Genomic DNA, 17,553 nt, shown 5'->3' on the forward strand with positions numbered 1-17,553 from the left:
CTTGAATCACTGCAGTCTGCAGTATTTTTACACAGTGACACTGAAGGAACTGTGATATGTTTCCAAGTCAGGATAGTAAGTGGTTTGGAGGGGAAATTGCAGGTCGTGATGTTCCCAAGTATCTGTTGCCCTTGTTCTTCCAGGTGTTTTGTTTTATTTATTCATTCGTGGGATGTGGGTGTCACTGACTGGTCAGCATTTATTGTCTACCGAAGCTGCCCTTGAATTATCTGGCTTACTAGGGAATTTCAGAATACAGTTAAGAGCCACTCACATTGATGTGAGTCTGGAGCCACAGGAGGTCAGACCAGGTGAGGATGGCAGATTTCCTTCCCTGTAGGACGTTAGTGAGCTGGTAGGGTTTTGTCGACAATTGTTTCATGATCATCAGGAGAGTCTTAATTCCAAATTATTAAAAAATTGAATTCACATTCCGCCATCAGCCACAGGGTGGGATTCAGACCTGGGTCCTCAGAACATTAGCTGAATTTCTAGATAAATCATCTGGTGATAATATTAGGCCATCACCTCCCTGCCTCCCTTTGTCATGGTAGAGGTCATGCATTTGTAAGTTGTTGAAGGAAGCTTGGTGAGTTACTACAGTGTATCCTGTAAATAATACACATTTATTAAACCGTGTGACAGTGGTGAGAAGAGTGAATGGTGGATGTGGGGAATGGTGTGTCAATTAAGCAAGCTGCTTGATCTTGGATGGGGTCAGGTTTCTTGAATATTGTTGGAGCTAAACCTATCTGGGCTCGTGAAGCGTATTCCATCAGATTCCTGACCAGTGTCTGATAGATGATGGTCAAGCTTTGAGCATTCCTCAGTTTTGGAGGAAATTGAATTATTACCTGAGAATGAAGAATCTGCAAAGCTATGGGGAGTTGGTATGCAAAGGCATGAGGTGAATTGCTTCTTCAGGGATCAAGCGCAGACGTGATGGGTTGAATGGTCTATGTTGTAACCATTCTGTGAGGACTGCATACAAGTTTCAAATCCCAGCCCAGCATGAAATCCCCACTTCGCCCAGTGAGAAGGTGTGGAGTAGGGTAAAAATTAACCAGGCACCCATCACCTCTTCTAGATGGTTTAAGCTAGTTTCAAGGACTGTGTTTCCTCTGTGCTCACTGACTTTCATTGGCTCCCAGTCTGGTAATGTCTTCATTCTTGTTGTCACATTCAAATATCTTTTGAGGCTTCAGCCCTTCTCTATCTCTTGTATCTTTTCTGACCCTTCATGCCCCATTTGAATTGCCCCCACCATCAGCAGCCTGCTTGAACCCTTCAAAGCAATCTTTTTGACGATGCATTGGCTGCATTTCCCAATATCTCCTTCTGTGACTCAGCATCCTGTTTGATGTGGTAATCACAGTGGTGACATGTCTTGGAATGTTTTTGCTAAATTAGATGGGAATTTAGAATAATCTACCCCCGAGAGCTGTGCGCGCTCAGATATTGCTTACATTCAATGAATAGACTTTTGGAATGAAAGAATCGAGGGATAGTATAGGAACATGTGTTGAGGTAGAAGTTGAGTCATGATCTAACTGAATGATAGAGTGGACTCTGTGGGGCCTCCTGCTCTTTCGTACGTTTCTTAACGATGCTAGATAAATGTAAGTTGTTGTTGGAGAGAACAGTTATGAACCCATGTCGGTTTAAAAATGTCTTAAAGTTTTCTATTTCATTCACTGCTCCCCTCCCACCCCACCCTCGTAAAACAGAAACATATGCTGAAAGAGGGCAAAGGCCGAATGCTGCAGGCAATAACCCCGAAGCAGAGTCCGAGCAACAGTCCGGCCCGGGAACGTTCCCCATCGCCCACTTTCCGATGGCCGTTCTCCAAGACCTCTCCGCCCTGCTCGCCGAAACCGGAGTCGGACGCGGCTGGCTATGACATCAGCGATGACGATTCAGAGTAAAGGTCTCTCTCTGTCTCTCCCGGAGTCTTTGTTTCAGCCTCAACACCTGTATCCTCCAGAGTCTGTCTATCGATTTGTCAGTGATCCATGAGGACTGCAGGCTCTAGGCAAGTGTCACTCTCCAACGCACGTACACAGAAAAGGAGTTCACACAAATAGGATCAGGTTGGACTTTGGAATTAAAACATTAAAAACAAAATAATTTTCCACAGGAAAGTAGCTTGAACGATGTAAGCATTTTTTTTCTTTTTAGCAAATTAAACTAACTTAAAAGAATCACTGTAAAGATCACGGGGGAAAAATGGTTTTCTTTTATATGTAAGGCCTTGTGTTGTATCTGAGTATCTGCACATCAAAATGTAATGTGTGTTTCTAATGTATGAGGCTAGAAATGTATGCTCGCCTCGGTTTGGTGGCCGAAAGACTTTTGTGGGATGGGGATGTTGTGGGTGGGGGGCGTGGGGGGGATTGTGTTTGTATCTGTTCATGGGCTTTCCCCTGCAACTTTCATCCAGCCGAACAGTTCACCCTTTGTGGAAAGAGCTGCAACTTGCCAGTCACTTGCATTTCCAACTTCACCAGTCTCCAGATTTGAAATCTCACCAGCCTCCAGATTTGAAATCTCACCACCCACTCTGCCTTATGTCCCATCTCACTGAACTGGTTCAGTCAGCTTTTGCAACCTTTGTGGGTGGCACGGTGGCACAGTGGTTAGCACTGCTGCCTCACAGCACCTGAGACCCGGGTTCAATTCCCGCCTCAGGCGACTGACTGTGTGGAGTTTGCACGTTCTCCCCGTGTCTGCGTGAGTTTCCTCCGGGTGCTCCGGTTTCCTCCCACAATCCAAAGATGTGCAGGTCAGGTGAATTGGCCATGCTAAATTGCCCGTAGAGTTAGGTAATGGGTAAACGTAGGGGTATGGGTGGGTTGCGCTTCGGCGGGTCAGTGTGGACTTGTTGGGCCGAAGGATTAGATGTAATCTAATCTAATCTAATTATTGAATCCAAGAGGGTTATTGAAACAAGAGTGTTGTCAGCTCAATGCTGCAGCCATGGGATGTGATGCACTGGGGGAGATGAGACAGAATTGGTGTGATGGATATACCCACAATGCTAGCTGCTGCATATTTATAAGAGGTGGTTTAATGACAACTCCTTTCTCATGCAACAGTTGAGATTCCCTTTCTGTAAGCCACTTTATGGTTTGTCTTGTGTGTAAGTATAGACAGTGATTCTGACTGATCAGTGACAGAGTGGAGATCGGGTTGCGGCATGTCAAGGCAGACTCTCCGATAGGTAGAAGGATTTGTGTACAACCCGGGTGCTGTGTCTGACCTTTCCATTTCTAGTGGAGCGTGCACTATTTGTGTGGAGGAAAGTCTGTGCTGTAAATCACTGCCATCAACCGGTTTCTCCTGCACTCGACAGTTTGAACGTGCTGGTGTATAATCGATCGTTTTTGCACTTTGGAAGCTTGGACTACTCTTGAGGTGAAGCCCTTGTGGGTTTTCTCTCCTGTTTCATACGCTTAAGAGGAGTCCATACTCTTTTGAATGACTGTCCTGCACAGTATGATGAGGTTAAGGACTGAATCAGAATACTCTTTGGAATTCCAGTGCTCGAGGTTGGTGCATGTCTTGTACTTGTCTGCACACTGCCCATGGACAAGGAGATGTTGGACTGTGTTCCCAGCCTGTGCTATCCTTTGCTTTCTGGCTGCACACTTATGCATGTTTTCCCAGGATTGTCAGTGTTTGTGTGCAGACTAGTACCAAACATTCTGTATTCACGCAGCCTCTCTGCAGAAGTTAATTTAAGGAACAAGATTGAAATAAATAAGGATAAACACCCTGTAAATACAAAGCAGGATCCGCCAGTCGTTTAAAAGAACAGTTTGGTGTTTTAGATCTTTTATTAGAACTGCCTGTGTTTAACTAAAGCTTCCAATTGCTTCTTCCCTCATCCCCATCAATTTTCACTGATCTGCATGTTTCCAGTAGGTCCTCCATTCAGATTTCTTTTTTTGATAAAAACACCTTGCCAGAGGTGTGAGTTGTTGTCATTCAACTCCAAACTCGCGAGCTGACGGTATTACCAGTCATGAATGCTCTTTGTTTCCTTTTTCATCCTCAGGATGTGGGCATCATTGGTGAAGACCTATCCCTAATAGTCCTGCAGAAGGTGGTGGTGAGCTGCCTCTTGAACAACTTCAATCCATGCAGTGTACCCCTAGAGCCCTTAGGGAAGCAATTCCAGAATCCTGTGACACTGAAGGAGTGCTGATATTGTTCCACGTTACAATAACGTGGTTTGGAGGGCAACCTACAACTGGAGGTAACTGTGTGTTTGGCAGGTGCTGTCTAAGGGGTCTGGTGTGTTGCTGCAGCATATCTTGTAGATGGTGTACACAGCAGCTAGTGTGCATTGGTGGGGTAGTAAGTGGATGTTTATGGTTGTGGATAGGCTGCCTTTTTGTGGAATGGCTTTGAGCTTCTTTAGTGTTATTGGCACTGCATTTATCCAGGCAAATAGAACGTTTTACCCAATGGCTTTTGCAGTTTCCTGTGTCCTTCAGCAATGTCTTGATGTCACGTGGAACTAACTAAATTGGCTGATGACTGACTTCTGTGATGGTGTGGCCTCAGGAATAGGCCAAGATGGAACAGACACTGAATGCTTCTGCCTGAATGTGGTAGCTAACACTGAGAATGTGGAACTTACAGATTGGTGTCTGCCATCATTAACGATAGGGTGCTCAAGGAGCCTCCTCCTCCTGTTGGTTACATTTCCATCCCCGTTCACAAGTGCACCTGCAGAGCTTTGACCTGAACTATTAATTATAGGGTGACTGAGCTCTATCTACAACATACTACTCCATTATTAAATGTGTGTCTTGCTGTTTTATAACTTGACCATGTTGAAGTAAAGGATATATTGGGAGTGAGGTTACAGATTGTGATTGATGGCCCACTGGGCCTCTTTGCTGCTGTGTTTTGAGATGCTCAATCTGCTGTCAATCTTATTTCCTTCAGCAATGTCGTCATCCCATACTACATGATGGGTGTTATTCTGTTTGGTGGTCAATCCCTTCATGGACAGGTACATCCACCGGGGTGAGAGAAATCGGTTTATTTTCCCCTTGTTAGTTCTCCCACCACGTGTACAGGTGCAGCTTGACAGCAGTGAGCTTCAGGACTTGGTCAGCTCAGTCAGTGGTGGTACTGCTGAGCCACACTTGGTGAACTCCAAGGCTCCTTCCACAGAATCTGCCAAACCTACAACCTCTACCATCAAGAAGGACGGGCATGGCATACATGGAAACACCACACCTGCAAATTACAGGAAATATACTGCCATTCCTTCAGTGTCAGTGGGTCAAAACCCTGGAACTCCCTCCCTCAAAGCAGCATTGTTGGTACACTATACCTCAAAGACAGCAGTTTAAGAAGGCAGCTCACCATCACCTTCTCAAGTGGAATGAATACTGGCCCAGCTTATGATGCACACAGTCCCCACAAATTAATAGAAAAGAAAACTGAAGTCCCTTAACTAAAGCACATTCTATGTCCTTGCCACCCTCCTCCTTTATGTGGAGGAATCCTGATTTATTGCTGACTGGGCAGTAATTAGCCAGAGCCTTCCTTGTCCATTTTAGACCTGATGCTGTGAGACTTCAAGGAGTGTGGGATCAATATCGAGAACACCAAGACTACTCTTGATTGTATACTATGCCTCCAAGACTTCTCCTCACTGTCAACGCCTTTACCTCTGGCATCACCCAAGGATTTGTCTTAACCACCTCCTATTTCTTGTCTACAGGCTGCCCTTAGCTCCTGTGAAGCACATTGGGACATTTTGAAAACATTCAAAAACAATGTGTCAACTGCCACATATCTGTTGATGACGCCCAGCTCTACCTCCACTCATCTTGACCCCTCCATAGTCTCTGCATTGTTGGACTATTTGTCCCACATCCTCCAAATAAATATTAACAAGACTAAAGCTGTTGTCTTTACTTCCTGAATGATCTCTGCTCCCTAGCTAATGACTCTCTTTCCCCCCCCCCCCCCCCCCCCCTCCCTTGCCATGCATGTTGCTGAGGACTGAATCAGGCTATTTATGACCTTGCTGTCTTATCTGACCCTGACATGTGCTTCAATAATGCATCCTCATAGTTCCACCTCTAACATTATATGACTGACCCTACCTCATCTCATCCACTGCTGAAATCCTCATTCATACCTTTGTTTGCTCCACACCTGACTTCTTCAGTGCCATCTTGGCCAGCCTCCCTGTCTACTCACTGTAAATTTAAGATGGTCGTCAATTCTACTGCTTGTATCGTAACTCATGTTAAGTTCTGCTCCCCCCACTCTGCCCTCGTTGACCTTCGTTGGCACCCAATGTTCCCATCCTTGTTTTTGAACCTTTCCATAGGTCTGTAAACTCCTCCAGCCCTATAACCCTCCGAGATCACTACTACATGTAATTCTTGCTTTTAGAGCATCACAAACTGCAATTGCTTCGAAATTGGTGGCTGTGCTTTTAACTGCTTGGCCTGAACCCTGGAATTCCCTTCCTAAACCCTCTCCAACTCCATATCCCTTTTTCAAATGCCCCTTATGATCTACCTCTTTGGTTGGCTTTTTGGAATCTGGCCTCATATTTCTTACTCCCTGTCAAATGTCTGGTGAAAATGGCCTATGGGGCAGGACATAACCAGGCAAGGTTACAACAGGAGTCTTGCATATTAGCTGGGAAGTAGGTATCTTTAGGTATGATCACATCAGACTGTAACTTGGTTCGTCTGTGGGATTGCTATCCTGATTTTCACAGATTTAACAAGGAGGACTCAGGTTGTGCAGTTGGATGGCACGCTGTCTGTCCTGTTGTTGTAGCTTTGCTTTTTGTAGCTCTCTCGATAGCCAAATGATTTGCTCGGCCATTTCAGAGTTAGCCACATTGCTGTGGGTCTAGAGTTCAATGTAGGCACGAACAGGTAAGGATGACAGAAAACAACAAATGCTGCAGATCACAGCAGATTAGACAGCATCCATGGAGAGAGAGCAAACTGACGTTTCAACTTGCGATGATTTTTCATTAGTATGATGGATTTCCCACCCTAAAGGACATGAGCGAGCCAGATAGGTTTCTAATGACAATCCGGTAATATTTGATAGCTTATTTTTCCAGAGTTATTTTAACTCTGCAGCTGTCGTGATGAAATTTGAATTCATGCTACTATCATTACGCCAGGCTTCTGGATCACTGACACAATGACATAACCACTGTGTGTAGTAGCCCTCATTGCAGAACAGGACAACTTCAGTTGTAAAGATGTTTGTTGTCCTGTGCGCTGGGCTGTGTCTGTATCATTTTTCAGGTTTGTTGAAGTTACGCTGACTTTATTTAAAATAAGATCCTAAGGCTTTTTGACAGCACCAGCACTATAAATGAGATAAATTCCACGTGCTATCTGACTGTTATTCCATTGCATGTTGTACTCTAACAGCAATGGATTGGGCTGCACTGAAATCTGCATTTCTCTATGTCGTCTCTGTCTTATTATTTTCAAAACATTTTTCAAAACCTATGAGTCTTTGTGTAGGGCCCTTCATGATTATGGGATATCCGAAAACACTTGGCATGCTGATCAAGTGGTTTACGGAGTTCAGTCACTGTGTTGTAATGTCAGGAAACGTGAGAGCATTGCCAAACTCCAGGCTCTCTGCAGTTTCTGCTGTCTCGATGCTGCCTCAATGCTGAGGCCGGAGTTGCACTGAAATAATCTTGTTGCAGTTTGTCAAAGGGCCAGAAGGATACTCGTCTGTGATTGAGTTGGGGGGGTGCTCCCTTTGATGGGAAGTGGGCTTGCTGGCTGCGAGAGCCCTCAAGTTGGGAACGATGACCATTGCTTATTGAGTAAGTACCGCACCCACATCCTCCCTGCTCACTGGGAGTCCCCAGGCACGACACTGCAGATCTGGCTACAATGGCTACAAAACTTTAGCTTCCCCACCTACAGCACGCTCACGACAAGCTGGTTATTAGCTGTGTCAGATTGACCCTGACCCTCAAATGTCACATCCGTAAGACGATAAGATGTTAGGACCAGAAGAAGACCATTCAGCCCATTGGGTCTGCTCTGCCATTCAGTGTTATCATGGCCGATTTATGGGGGTGGATTTAATGTGTGGGGGGTGTTGGGGAGGGTGGGGTGTGTGACTTGCTATTTCAGTCAAATCAGGAGTAGCCAAACTCTACAAGCTTTTCCCTGACTGTTGGATGGCAGATGGAGTGCAGAAGTATTTCTGTCTTGGTGTTGTATTTTTAAAAGTCTGTATGTTATTTATGCAATACAATGTTCCTGTGGGCAATCCTTGTGAATCATTTAAATTTATACATGAAAAAAAATGATAAGATTTAATCTTAGACATTTTGTTAAACTTGGGTGGTTGAGGGCACAGGGAGGTTAAATTAACCATAGTTGAAATGCAAGGTGCTATAAGATCGGCTTTGAGCTGAGATTTTTAATAGAGATGCATGTTGTTGATAAATGGATTTTGTGCTGATCTTTTAATCAACTTATAGCTGTTAAACAGTGGAAATTGTCTGATTAAACAGCATTAAACTGAAACTCTGTCTGGTGTCCCTTTTTACCCCTCTCTTGATGAATTGTTATCTTCCAGCAGAAAAGTTTTTCTGCCCTTCCTACTTGGAACGTGGAACTCACTCAAGTTGCAAGTCCCTCAGGCACTGCATTGGCAATGCTCCAAAGTGTGAACCTACCCCACACCACCACAGACTGTTTGATCACCATGGGAATGATGGAAGGATTCCAGTCCTGTTCTCCTCCTCTACCTAAGAAACCGTGACAGCAGCAGTTAATGATGATGCGGCCAATCTGGAGTGGGAACCTAAGCTAGATTTTCACTTCATCCACTCCCCCTAAAATCCCCAGGAACTGAGACTTGATCCACCACTGTCTTGAACATTCTCAAAGACTCGGCATCTGCTACCTTTTCCGCAAGAGGCTTCCAAAGCATCTTTAAAGCTTGAGTGAGAACCTAGATCTAGGAGTCACTGTTTACAAATAAAGGGTTACCTATTTAAGACAGAGTCAAAGTGTGGCACTGGAAAAGCACTGGGGCAGGGCGGGGTGAGAGTTGAGCAATTCTCAAATCTGTCTATCGCATTCTATCTCTGTCTATTCTCATCCCATTCCTGATGAAGGGGCTTATCTCCAAAGCATCAACTCTCCTCGGATGCTGCCAGACCTGCTGTGCTTTTCCAGTGCCACACTCTTCGATCCTTTATTTGTCAGCAGTGACTCCTAGATCTCGATTCTCACTCCAGCTTTGAAGTGCAGATGAATGAAATGTGGTTTCATGAAACTCAGGATGTGGAGCAGTAGCAAAAGGATGTCTGCTGTTTCCATCCTGTTTAGAAAGTCTCAAAACAAGCGAGTGTCATCTCAGGATAAGGGTTCAGCCACTTAGGACTGAGATGAGAAGTGTCTCCACTCTGTGTGTTGGGAATTGTCTGTCCCAGAGGTCAGTCAGGAGCCCTAATGCTGACTCGAAGGACTGTAAGGCTGCCTCCTCCATTTTCTTATCATAGCAAGCACCTCCTGTTCCTCTAATTGCTAGCCTGGGCTCAACAACCATAGTCAAGAGGTCCAGAAAGATTGTGGTGATGTTGGCATCAAATGTTGGTACTTGAGCCAAAAAATAGGATAAGGGGGACAAGGAAGAACTGTCACGTCTACAGCATGGAATAGTGTATCTTTATCTTGATAACCAATCACCTGACCTTTGATTACACATTCCCATATCCTGTGATTTTGAAAAAAATTTGCATCTTTCACCTAAAGATCATAAGGTTTAGGATGAGAGTGGGCTATTTGGCCCATTGAGGCTGATCTGATATTCCTCAACTCCACGTTTCTGTCCTTTTCCCCATAATTCTTGATTTCCTTACAATTAAAATTGCACCAACTGGTAAGGCATTTATACTACATTGGTCACATCTTTATCTTTCTAATGAAATAATTCTAACAGGAAATTGCTTTTATGTTGGTCAACCATTCTGCCCCAGGGGAATCATGAGGGTTGAATTGGGGTTTCAAAGGTTCAAGCCAACCAGGTTCATGGAATGCACTGCCTGAAAGTGGCATATTCAGTGGTCACTTTAAATAGGGAATTAGACAAATACTTAAAAGGTGGGAGTGGAAAGGAAAATGCTGGAACTGAGGTAAGAGCAGGAGGGAGATCATTGTGAGCTCCAATGAATTGAATTCCTCTTGCACAGAGCTGTTACAGGTACAGTGGGCCTAATGGTCTCCTGCTGTATTGTAAGGATGGTTCAGGGGTTATGCTGACCCACAGGCTGAGGAGCAAAAAGAGAAGAGAATCATTTCTAGGGTGGGACCTCCGATAGATCAGCACTCTCTCAGTGGGCAGTATCAGCCCAGACAATGTGCCGAAATATCGGGAGCGGGGTTTGGGCCCGTACAAAGTTCTGACTCAAGTCTCTGTGTTGGAGGAGGGGGAAAGGGGTAAAACCTAAAAGGCAGTTCAGTGTAACATTGTACTTTTAAACTGTTTGTTTTGTTCAGTTCAGTATTATCGATGCCCCCTGGTTAGGTTGCTGTTTTGCAGAAGACATTGTATATCCTTCAGTGGTGACCTAGTTTGTCAGAATGTTCTGTTGGCATTTCCTTTCCTCTTTGCCTTGAGATTCAACCGTGTCGAGTGCTCTGTATCCCGGCCGATCATCTTGCTTCCTGTATGATACTCGTGTGAACATTCCTACCAAGAACATCTCTATGATTAGGAGCTGGTTATTCATGACTGTGAAGGAAGAGAAAGTTCTGGAGTTAATATTTCTTGCAAAGTGGCAAAATGGCTTGGTGTTTAAGATGTTTAGGAACAGGATGTAGCCATTCAGCCCCTCAACAATGGCTCATCAATATCTCAACTCCACCACCTACCATTTACTCAAAACCCATAATCCACTTACCCAACAAGATCAAGAGATGCAATTCCCCACCTGAGGATAAAACCTTTCTGTCCAGATGGTGGTGTATTGGTAATTTCAGAGGCCCTGGGTCATGCTCTGCAGGGAAGGGGTTCAAATCTCACAGCAGATTTGGAAAGGGTTCAGAAGAGATTTACCAGAATGTTGCCTGGTATGGAGGGAAGGGCTTATGAGGAAAGGCTGAGGGACTTGTGGCTGTTTTCATTGCAGAGAACAAGGTTGAGAGGTGGCTTAATTGAGACCTACAAAATAATCAGAGGGTTAGATAGGTTGGACAGTGAGAGCCTTTTTCCACATTGGTGATGGCTCGCATGAGGGGACACAGCTTGAAATTGAGGGATGATAGATGTAGGACAGATATCAGAGGTAGGTTCTTTAGTCAGTAGTAGGGCATGGAATGCACTTCCTGCAATGGTAGTAGACTCATCAACTTTAAGAGCATTTAAATGGTCATTGGATAGTCATGAATGAAAATGGAATTGTGTAGGTTAGATGGGCTTCAGACTGGTTTCACAGGTCAATGCAACATTGAGGGCCGGATTTGGATCTAGGTCTGGATTTGGAAGCTACGTTCCAAAATGGTGAGTATGAAATGATCATTGATTGTTGTCAAAGACCCATTTGGTCACTTGAGTCCAATGACTTCTTTGGGAGAAGAGTAAATGAACTCAATGTTAAACTCTGTGTATCTCTCCACAGATGCTACCACACTTTGTTTCATTTCAGGTCTCCAGCATCCATGATCCTTTGCTTTCATCTGGTTTGCTGATTTTTTTTTTGTGCGGAAGGAAATCGCTATCCACACCTGGTCTGGCCCACGTGTGAACTGAGATCCACAGCAATGTGGTTGCCTCTTACCTGCCCTTTGAAATGGCCCGAGCAAGCCTCTCAATTAGGGATAGACAATGAATTCTGGCTTTGCTGACAATGCCCACATCTATGAAAGAGTGAAGGGAAAAAGCAAAGGAGCTCTTTTAATCATCACTTAAAGAGCTTAATGGAGCAACCTTATTCCTGAACTCCTAGATTAACCCTTTTAGTACTGGTAGATGTTTGGTAATTCTCTGCTGCATCTCCTGCAAGGCCATTATTTCCTTCCTGAGGTGTGGAGCCACAGAACTGAACCCAAACTCCAGATGGGGTCTAATCAGAACACGGGGACAGCTGTATTTACGCCCCTTTGAGATAAAAGCTCATATTTCATTCTACTTTTTAATTCAATAGGATTGATGAAATCTATAATCCTCTGCAAGAAGTGATTGGGTTTCCACACACATTAAAGTCGCAGGAATGTGTTTGACCTGGAGATGGTCTGCTGTCCTGCTTTACTGCAATCGTTATGTTCCTGAGAGACATTGTTAATTGTGGAGAGTGAAATTTATTCCAAACAGTCCCAGTCAGTGTAGGAAGGTGCAAAGTAAATATCTTACACTGTCACTCTCTGATCTTATTACAGCTGCAGCATCTCCCTCATTCCACCTATTCCCGTGAGTAAAATAGTTGAAGAGTTTGCTAGGGTTCATGGACTGAAACTATCTCCTCTGGTCAGAGAATCAAGAAGCTTAAAGAACTGGGCCACGGGGGAGTGATGGTTTAAAAAAAAACATTTGCTCCTATAAAGGGTATTGGGAGTCAGGAACTGTCTCACTTTCTCTCTTTTCCCCAAAAACCTGCAGTTTGGGGGTCAGTTAAAAATTTCTCAACCATTTTTTTGCTGGTTGAAGGTGTTAATGGGGGTAAATATATTGAAGGTGTAGATCAGTAATGATCTAAGGGAATGGCTCCTTTGGGTTTCTAACTCACTCATTGTACGGCATTGAAGTCAGCTGCCTATTGAGACTCGGTATAATGGACTGTTTAACATACTGGATAGTAGGGAGCAGAATGCCCTCTAGGTTTGTGCCCTGCTCTTTGCTTGAATAACTTTGGTTTCAATTTAGTAGTGATACAATTGGCCTCATAACCCCAGGTTTGGAGGTTTGTGAGAAGCTGAGGGTGGGATGGAGGGATGCAGAGAGAATATTGTGGGAGTGGAGTGTCAGCACAAAGTGGGTTGGAGTCAGCACTTTGGCTCCTGTCCATATTCAGAAGCATGTACAATGGGTGGGTGTTTTCCTGTGGGAATGGTCAAAGGGGCACGAATGTTCCTTCTCTAGTGGTCAGGGATACTTACAGCACTGAAAGAAGCCATTCAGCCCATCATGCATGTGCTAGTCAACAAAGATCTGACTGCACAATCCCAATTTCTACCTGTTAACCCATTGCCCTGGAGACTATGACATTGCAATAGTTCTAGCTCAACCAGTTTCAGACAGTGATTCCAGACTCTCAAAACCCTCTGAGTGAAATATATTCTCCTCACCACTCCTTTTAGCCTTAAGCCTATTGGTTATTGAGCTCTCTACTAGTGGGGAGATGTAGAGACCATTACGGAGGGAAGTTGAGGTTCTGTCATGGCAGTGAGAGACTGGATTTGCAAACAGGCACAGACTGGGTAAGTACAGCTTCTTTCTTTCCTGAAAGGACATTAGTTAATCATTTTGTGTTTTTACTACAATCCGACTGCATCAGCATCCCTTTTAATGAGACCAGCATCTTACGTCCTTTGTTTCTTAAATTCAAATTCTCAAGCCAATACTGGAGGATTTTGACTCATTATTATTGATCCAGTAACTTAACCCCCAACTACTGAAGTTATTGATGCTCGAGTGGGGAGGTTGTGAATAGAAGCATGGTCATACAGCATGGTCAGAGAGAGACTTTGGTCCAACTCATCCATGCCAACTGAATTTTGTAAACTTATCCCATTTGCCTGCATTTGGCCCATATCCTTCTAAACCTTTCCTATTCCTTAACCTGTCCAAATCTCTCTCAACTGTTGTACCTGCATCTACCACTTCCTCTGGCAGTTTAGTCCTTATATGAACCAATCTCTGCGTGAAAAAGTTGCCCTTCAGGTCCTTTTTAAATCTTTCCCCTCTCACCTTAAACCTTTATCCTCTCATTTTGGACTCCCCCCAAAAAGACCTCGGTTGTTCAACTTATCTATGCCCCTCCTTATTTATAAACCCCAATAATGTCACCCCTAGGAGTCTGACGCTCCAGGAGAGAAAAGTCCCAGCCTATTCAGCCTCTCCTTGAACAAGATTGACAGCAAGCTGGCTGAGACATTAGGCCAGGTGACCAAAAGCATAGGTTTTAGGGTATGCTTGTAAAGGAGGAGAGAGGTGGAGAGGTTTGGGAGAGACTATTGGATCTTCGGACCCAGATAGCTGAAACCACAGTTGCCCAAAGGTGTAATGATGAAAATCAGGGATGTAGAAGAGGTGGGAATTGCACACAGTTAAAGTTGGGTGAGGCCACGGAGAGATTTGAGAGGCAGGAGAAATTTTAGATCAATGCATTTGTGGTTGTAGCTCAGTGAACACATGGTATCACATGAGACTGGGAGTTAATAAGCCACCCACTGTGTTCCCAATCTGCTGTAGTTCACGGCAGCTGGAAGGTGAGGTTTTGGGTCCTCAATCCTGCCAGCATCCTTCCCCACCCCACACCCCCACCCAAAGCCCTGGCTGAGTCCCACCATGCTCTATTCCAGATTGGAGTTACATACGTTGTGCTCTGGTCTTTGAGGAGTAGGGGGGTGAACAGCTGACGTGTCCAGCTCCTGACAATATGTCGAGGATAGAATTCTGCAGCGAGGACAGGATCAAAATCACCTGTGGAAGGTGAGAAAGGGAAAGTGTGTGAGGAAGTTTGCGAGACACCATTTTCCTGTCCTGTCAATAGGAAGAAACAGATGAATTCTGGATTAGGGCTAACATTTGGAGCTAGACTCTGGGAAAAGCTATCCTGAACCTCTTCGAATTGTGACTTTAACGTCCAGTTGAGAATGCACATTGTTATTTAATCCGAAAATGTGGCCCTCTCTGAAAGTGCAGCACTGTCTCTGAGCTGCAGCTGGAAGTATGGGCTCACGTCTCCAGGATGGAGGCTTAAACCCACAGGTTCCAGATGCACTGGCAGCAGCGCCACCCGCTTAGAATTTGACCATCCTTATCCTCACCATTCCATGGTCATTCCCAGGGTCCTGGTGGTATTGTCTCTCCCTCTGGGCCACAATGCCCAGATTCAAATCTTATCTGTTCAGGAGGTGTGTTGTAACATCTCTGAACAGGTAGAGTATAAAATAACTATGTCAAGAGTGTGGTGCTGGAAAAGCACAGCAGGTCAGGCAGCATCTGAGGAGCAGGATTCTCCTCACGCCCGAAACGTCGGTTCTCCTGCTCCTCAGATGCCGCCTGACCTGCTGTGCTTTTCCAGCACCACACTCTCGCCTCTGATCTCCGGCATCTGCAGTCCTCCTATAAAATAACCATGGGTCAACGCCAGTGTTTATACTGCACCCGCATCTCTTCCCACACCTCTTCATCTCACCCAGTCATTGTGACCTCGCTGATCCTTCCTGATGCTCTTCTGTCCTTGCAGCTCCTCAGTGTTGGGCCGAAGGGCCTGATTCCATACTGTAGGGAATCTAATCTAATCTAATCCTGCTCTGATGCTGTCAGCCTGCAATCGTGCAGTTCCTGTTGGCTGGTTTTCAGACAATCCTGCTGACTGAAAGACTTTAACTGCTCCGTTTCTTATCCATTTACTTTGGTTGCGTTTTCTGATGGCGATGCAGCGTTTATTAGAGAGACAAGGCGAAAACATGAACTGGATTCTCCTCAAAACGATTCCATTCCCCGTTCCCCAACCCCCCCATGTGTTTTGAAAGGAGGCTGTGAGATGCAGTGGGTAGTGTCCCTGCCTCAGAGTCAGAACCCTATCTGTATTCAGCTCCCATTCCAGATTCCAGTTTTGATCTCCTTGCTTGAGGAATTATATTTTGGCACTGGAGGGGGTGCAGAGGAGATTGGCTGGGTTGATTCCAGGGCGTTTGGGTTCTGAGGAGAGATTGAGTAGAGTGGGACTATACTCATAGAATGAGGGAAGGATCTGATAAAGAACAGAAAATTATGAAGGGAATGAATAAGATAGAAGCAGGGTGGTTGTCTCCACTGACAGGTGAAACTAGAACGAGGGAGAATAGCCTCAAAATAAGGGGGAGCAGATTTAGGTCTGAGTTGAGGAGCAACTTCTTCATCCAAAGGGTTGTGAATCTGTGGAATTCCCTGCTCAGTGAAGCAGTTGAGGCTACCCCCGTTAAATGCTTTTCAGGCAAAGATGGAGAGATTTTTGAACAGTAAAGGAATTAAGGTTTATGGTGAGAGGGCTGAGTCGACAAAAAGGTCAGCCATGATCTTATTGAGTGGCGGAACAGGCTCGATGGGCCAAATGGTCTACTCCTGCTCCTAGTTCCCATCTTCTTATGACTTCACAACAGGGAAGGTACATTCATAGCACAGCCAAACAGGCTGGGGTTCAACATGTCAAACCTAATGCACACGAATGGTTGGTTGTACCTGTGTTGTACCTGTGACAGAAAAGACATTGGAGCCTCTACTGTCTATAGCTCCAGACAACAACAACAACAACAACAACATGTGAAAGCGCATTTTGTGACACCAACCTTGGCTACCTAATACATCACCTACTTTTCAATTCACTCCCTCTGGAAAGAAACTCCAGATTTTGCCTTATATTTACTGTCTCTAGTATCAAGGATTTAGCATACTGAACCCCGAATCCTGCTATTTCTCTCTAACCCATATTGTTGCTAAATTTTGGAACAGTTTGTGAGCTTATTCTTTGAGAAAAGTGTACCACCTGACACTTCTCTAGCCAGAGGCTTAGGTCCTTTTCATGTCCACTCTGTATATTGTTTGATGTTCTCCGATACAACTCATGTTCACCCGATTCTGGATGAACCACACCTTTCATTTTGTCATTGGCAAACTTTGAAATCCAAATTTTTCATGTAAGTGGTAAATTATAATATTGCCAGTTCTGATCCCTGAGTAGCATCACTTGCTACCTTTTGCCACCCAAGTAACCATCTTTAACCTTGACTCTCTCTTTCATGTCTAATAAGCAACTTGCTATCCTTATTCATTTGACTCCACATATTCTAACTTTAGGGTCTATAATGTGACCCCATCAAAGGCTTTCTGAAAATCTAAATATATTTTATCTGCAGCATCACTTCATTTGTGGCGATCGTTTCGTATTTCTGTAGCTGTGTTCCTTGGCTGTTTTTGTGTACCGTTTTATTGGCAAGTCGACCAGTAATGCAGAATCCATGTCCAGAGGTGAGGTGAGAATGGCAGCCCTTGACATCTGACATCAATGCTGCATTCAGCGAGTGTAGTATCAAGGAACCCTCACAAAACTCGAATCAATGGGTACCAGAGGTAAACTCTCCAGTGGTTAGAGTCATATCTGACATATAGGAAGATAGTTGTGGTTATTGGAGATCAGTCATCTCCGATCCAGGAGATTTCTCCAGGGGTTTCTCAGGGGAGTGTCCTAGGCTCAACCATCTTCAGCTGCCTCATCAATGACCTTCCCTCCATCATAAGGTCAGAAGTGGGGATGTTCGCCGATGATTTCACAATGTCCAGCACCATTTGCAGCTCCTCAGATACTGA

The 17,553-nt window shown here is 44.7% G+C and overlaps 2 protein-coding genes across 2 annotated transcripts in view; one reads left to right on the forward strand and one right to left on the reverse strand.

Moving 5' to 3' along the window:
• The window catches only part of LOC122556129 (choline-phosphate cytidylyltransferase A-like), a 53,359-nt gene extending 44,798 nt beyond the window's left edge, over positions 1 to 8,561 (forward strand). Inside the window, exon 9 of the mRNA XM_043702603.2 lies at positions 1,728 to 8,561. Within this exon, the coding sequence (XP_043558538.2) occupies positions 1,728 to 1,925 (198 nt within the window). The 3' untranslated portion in view covers positions 1,926 to 8,561. The remainder of the gene's footprint in view (positions 1 to 1,727) is intronic.
• The window catches only part of LOC122556127 (uncharacterized), a 142,631-nt gene that overhangs the window by 64,242 nt on the left and 60,836 nt on the right, over positions 1 to 17,553 (reverse strand). Inside the window, exons 8-9 of the mRNA XM_043702602.2 lie at positions 14,577 to 14,682; positions 10,617 to 10,776 (exon numbers count right to left, since the gene is read on the reverse strand). Of these exons, the coding sequence (XP_043558537.2) occupies positions 10,617 to 10,776; positions 14,577 to 14,682 (266 nt within the window). The remainder of the gene's footprint in view (positions 1 to 10,616; positions 10,777 to 14,576; positions 14,683 to 17,553) is intronic.

This window comes from Chiloscyllium plagiosum, unplaced genomic scaffold (genome assembly GCF_037043375.1).
Source record: "Chiloscyllium plagiosum isolate Xiang-an unplaced genomic scaffold, Cpla_swu_hap1 HiC_scaffold_13, whole genome shotgun sequence".
NCBI classification, from domain to species: domain Eukaryota; kingdom Metazoa; phylum Chordata; class Chondrichthyes; order Orectolobiformes; family Hemiscylliidae; genus Chiloscyllium; species Chiloscyllium plagiosum.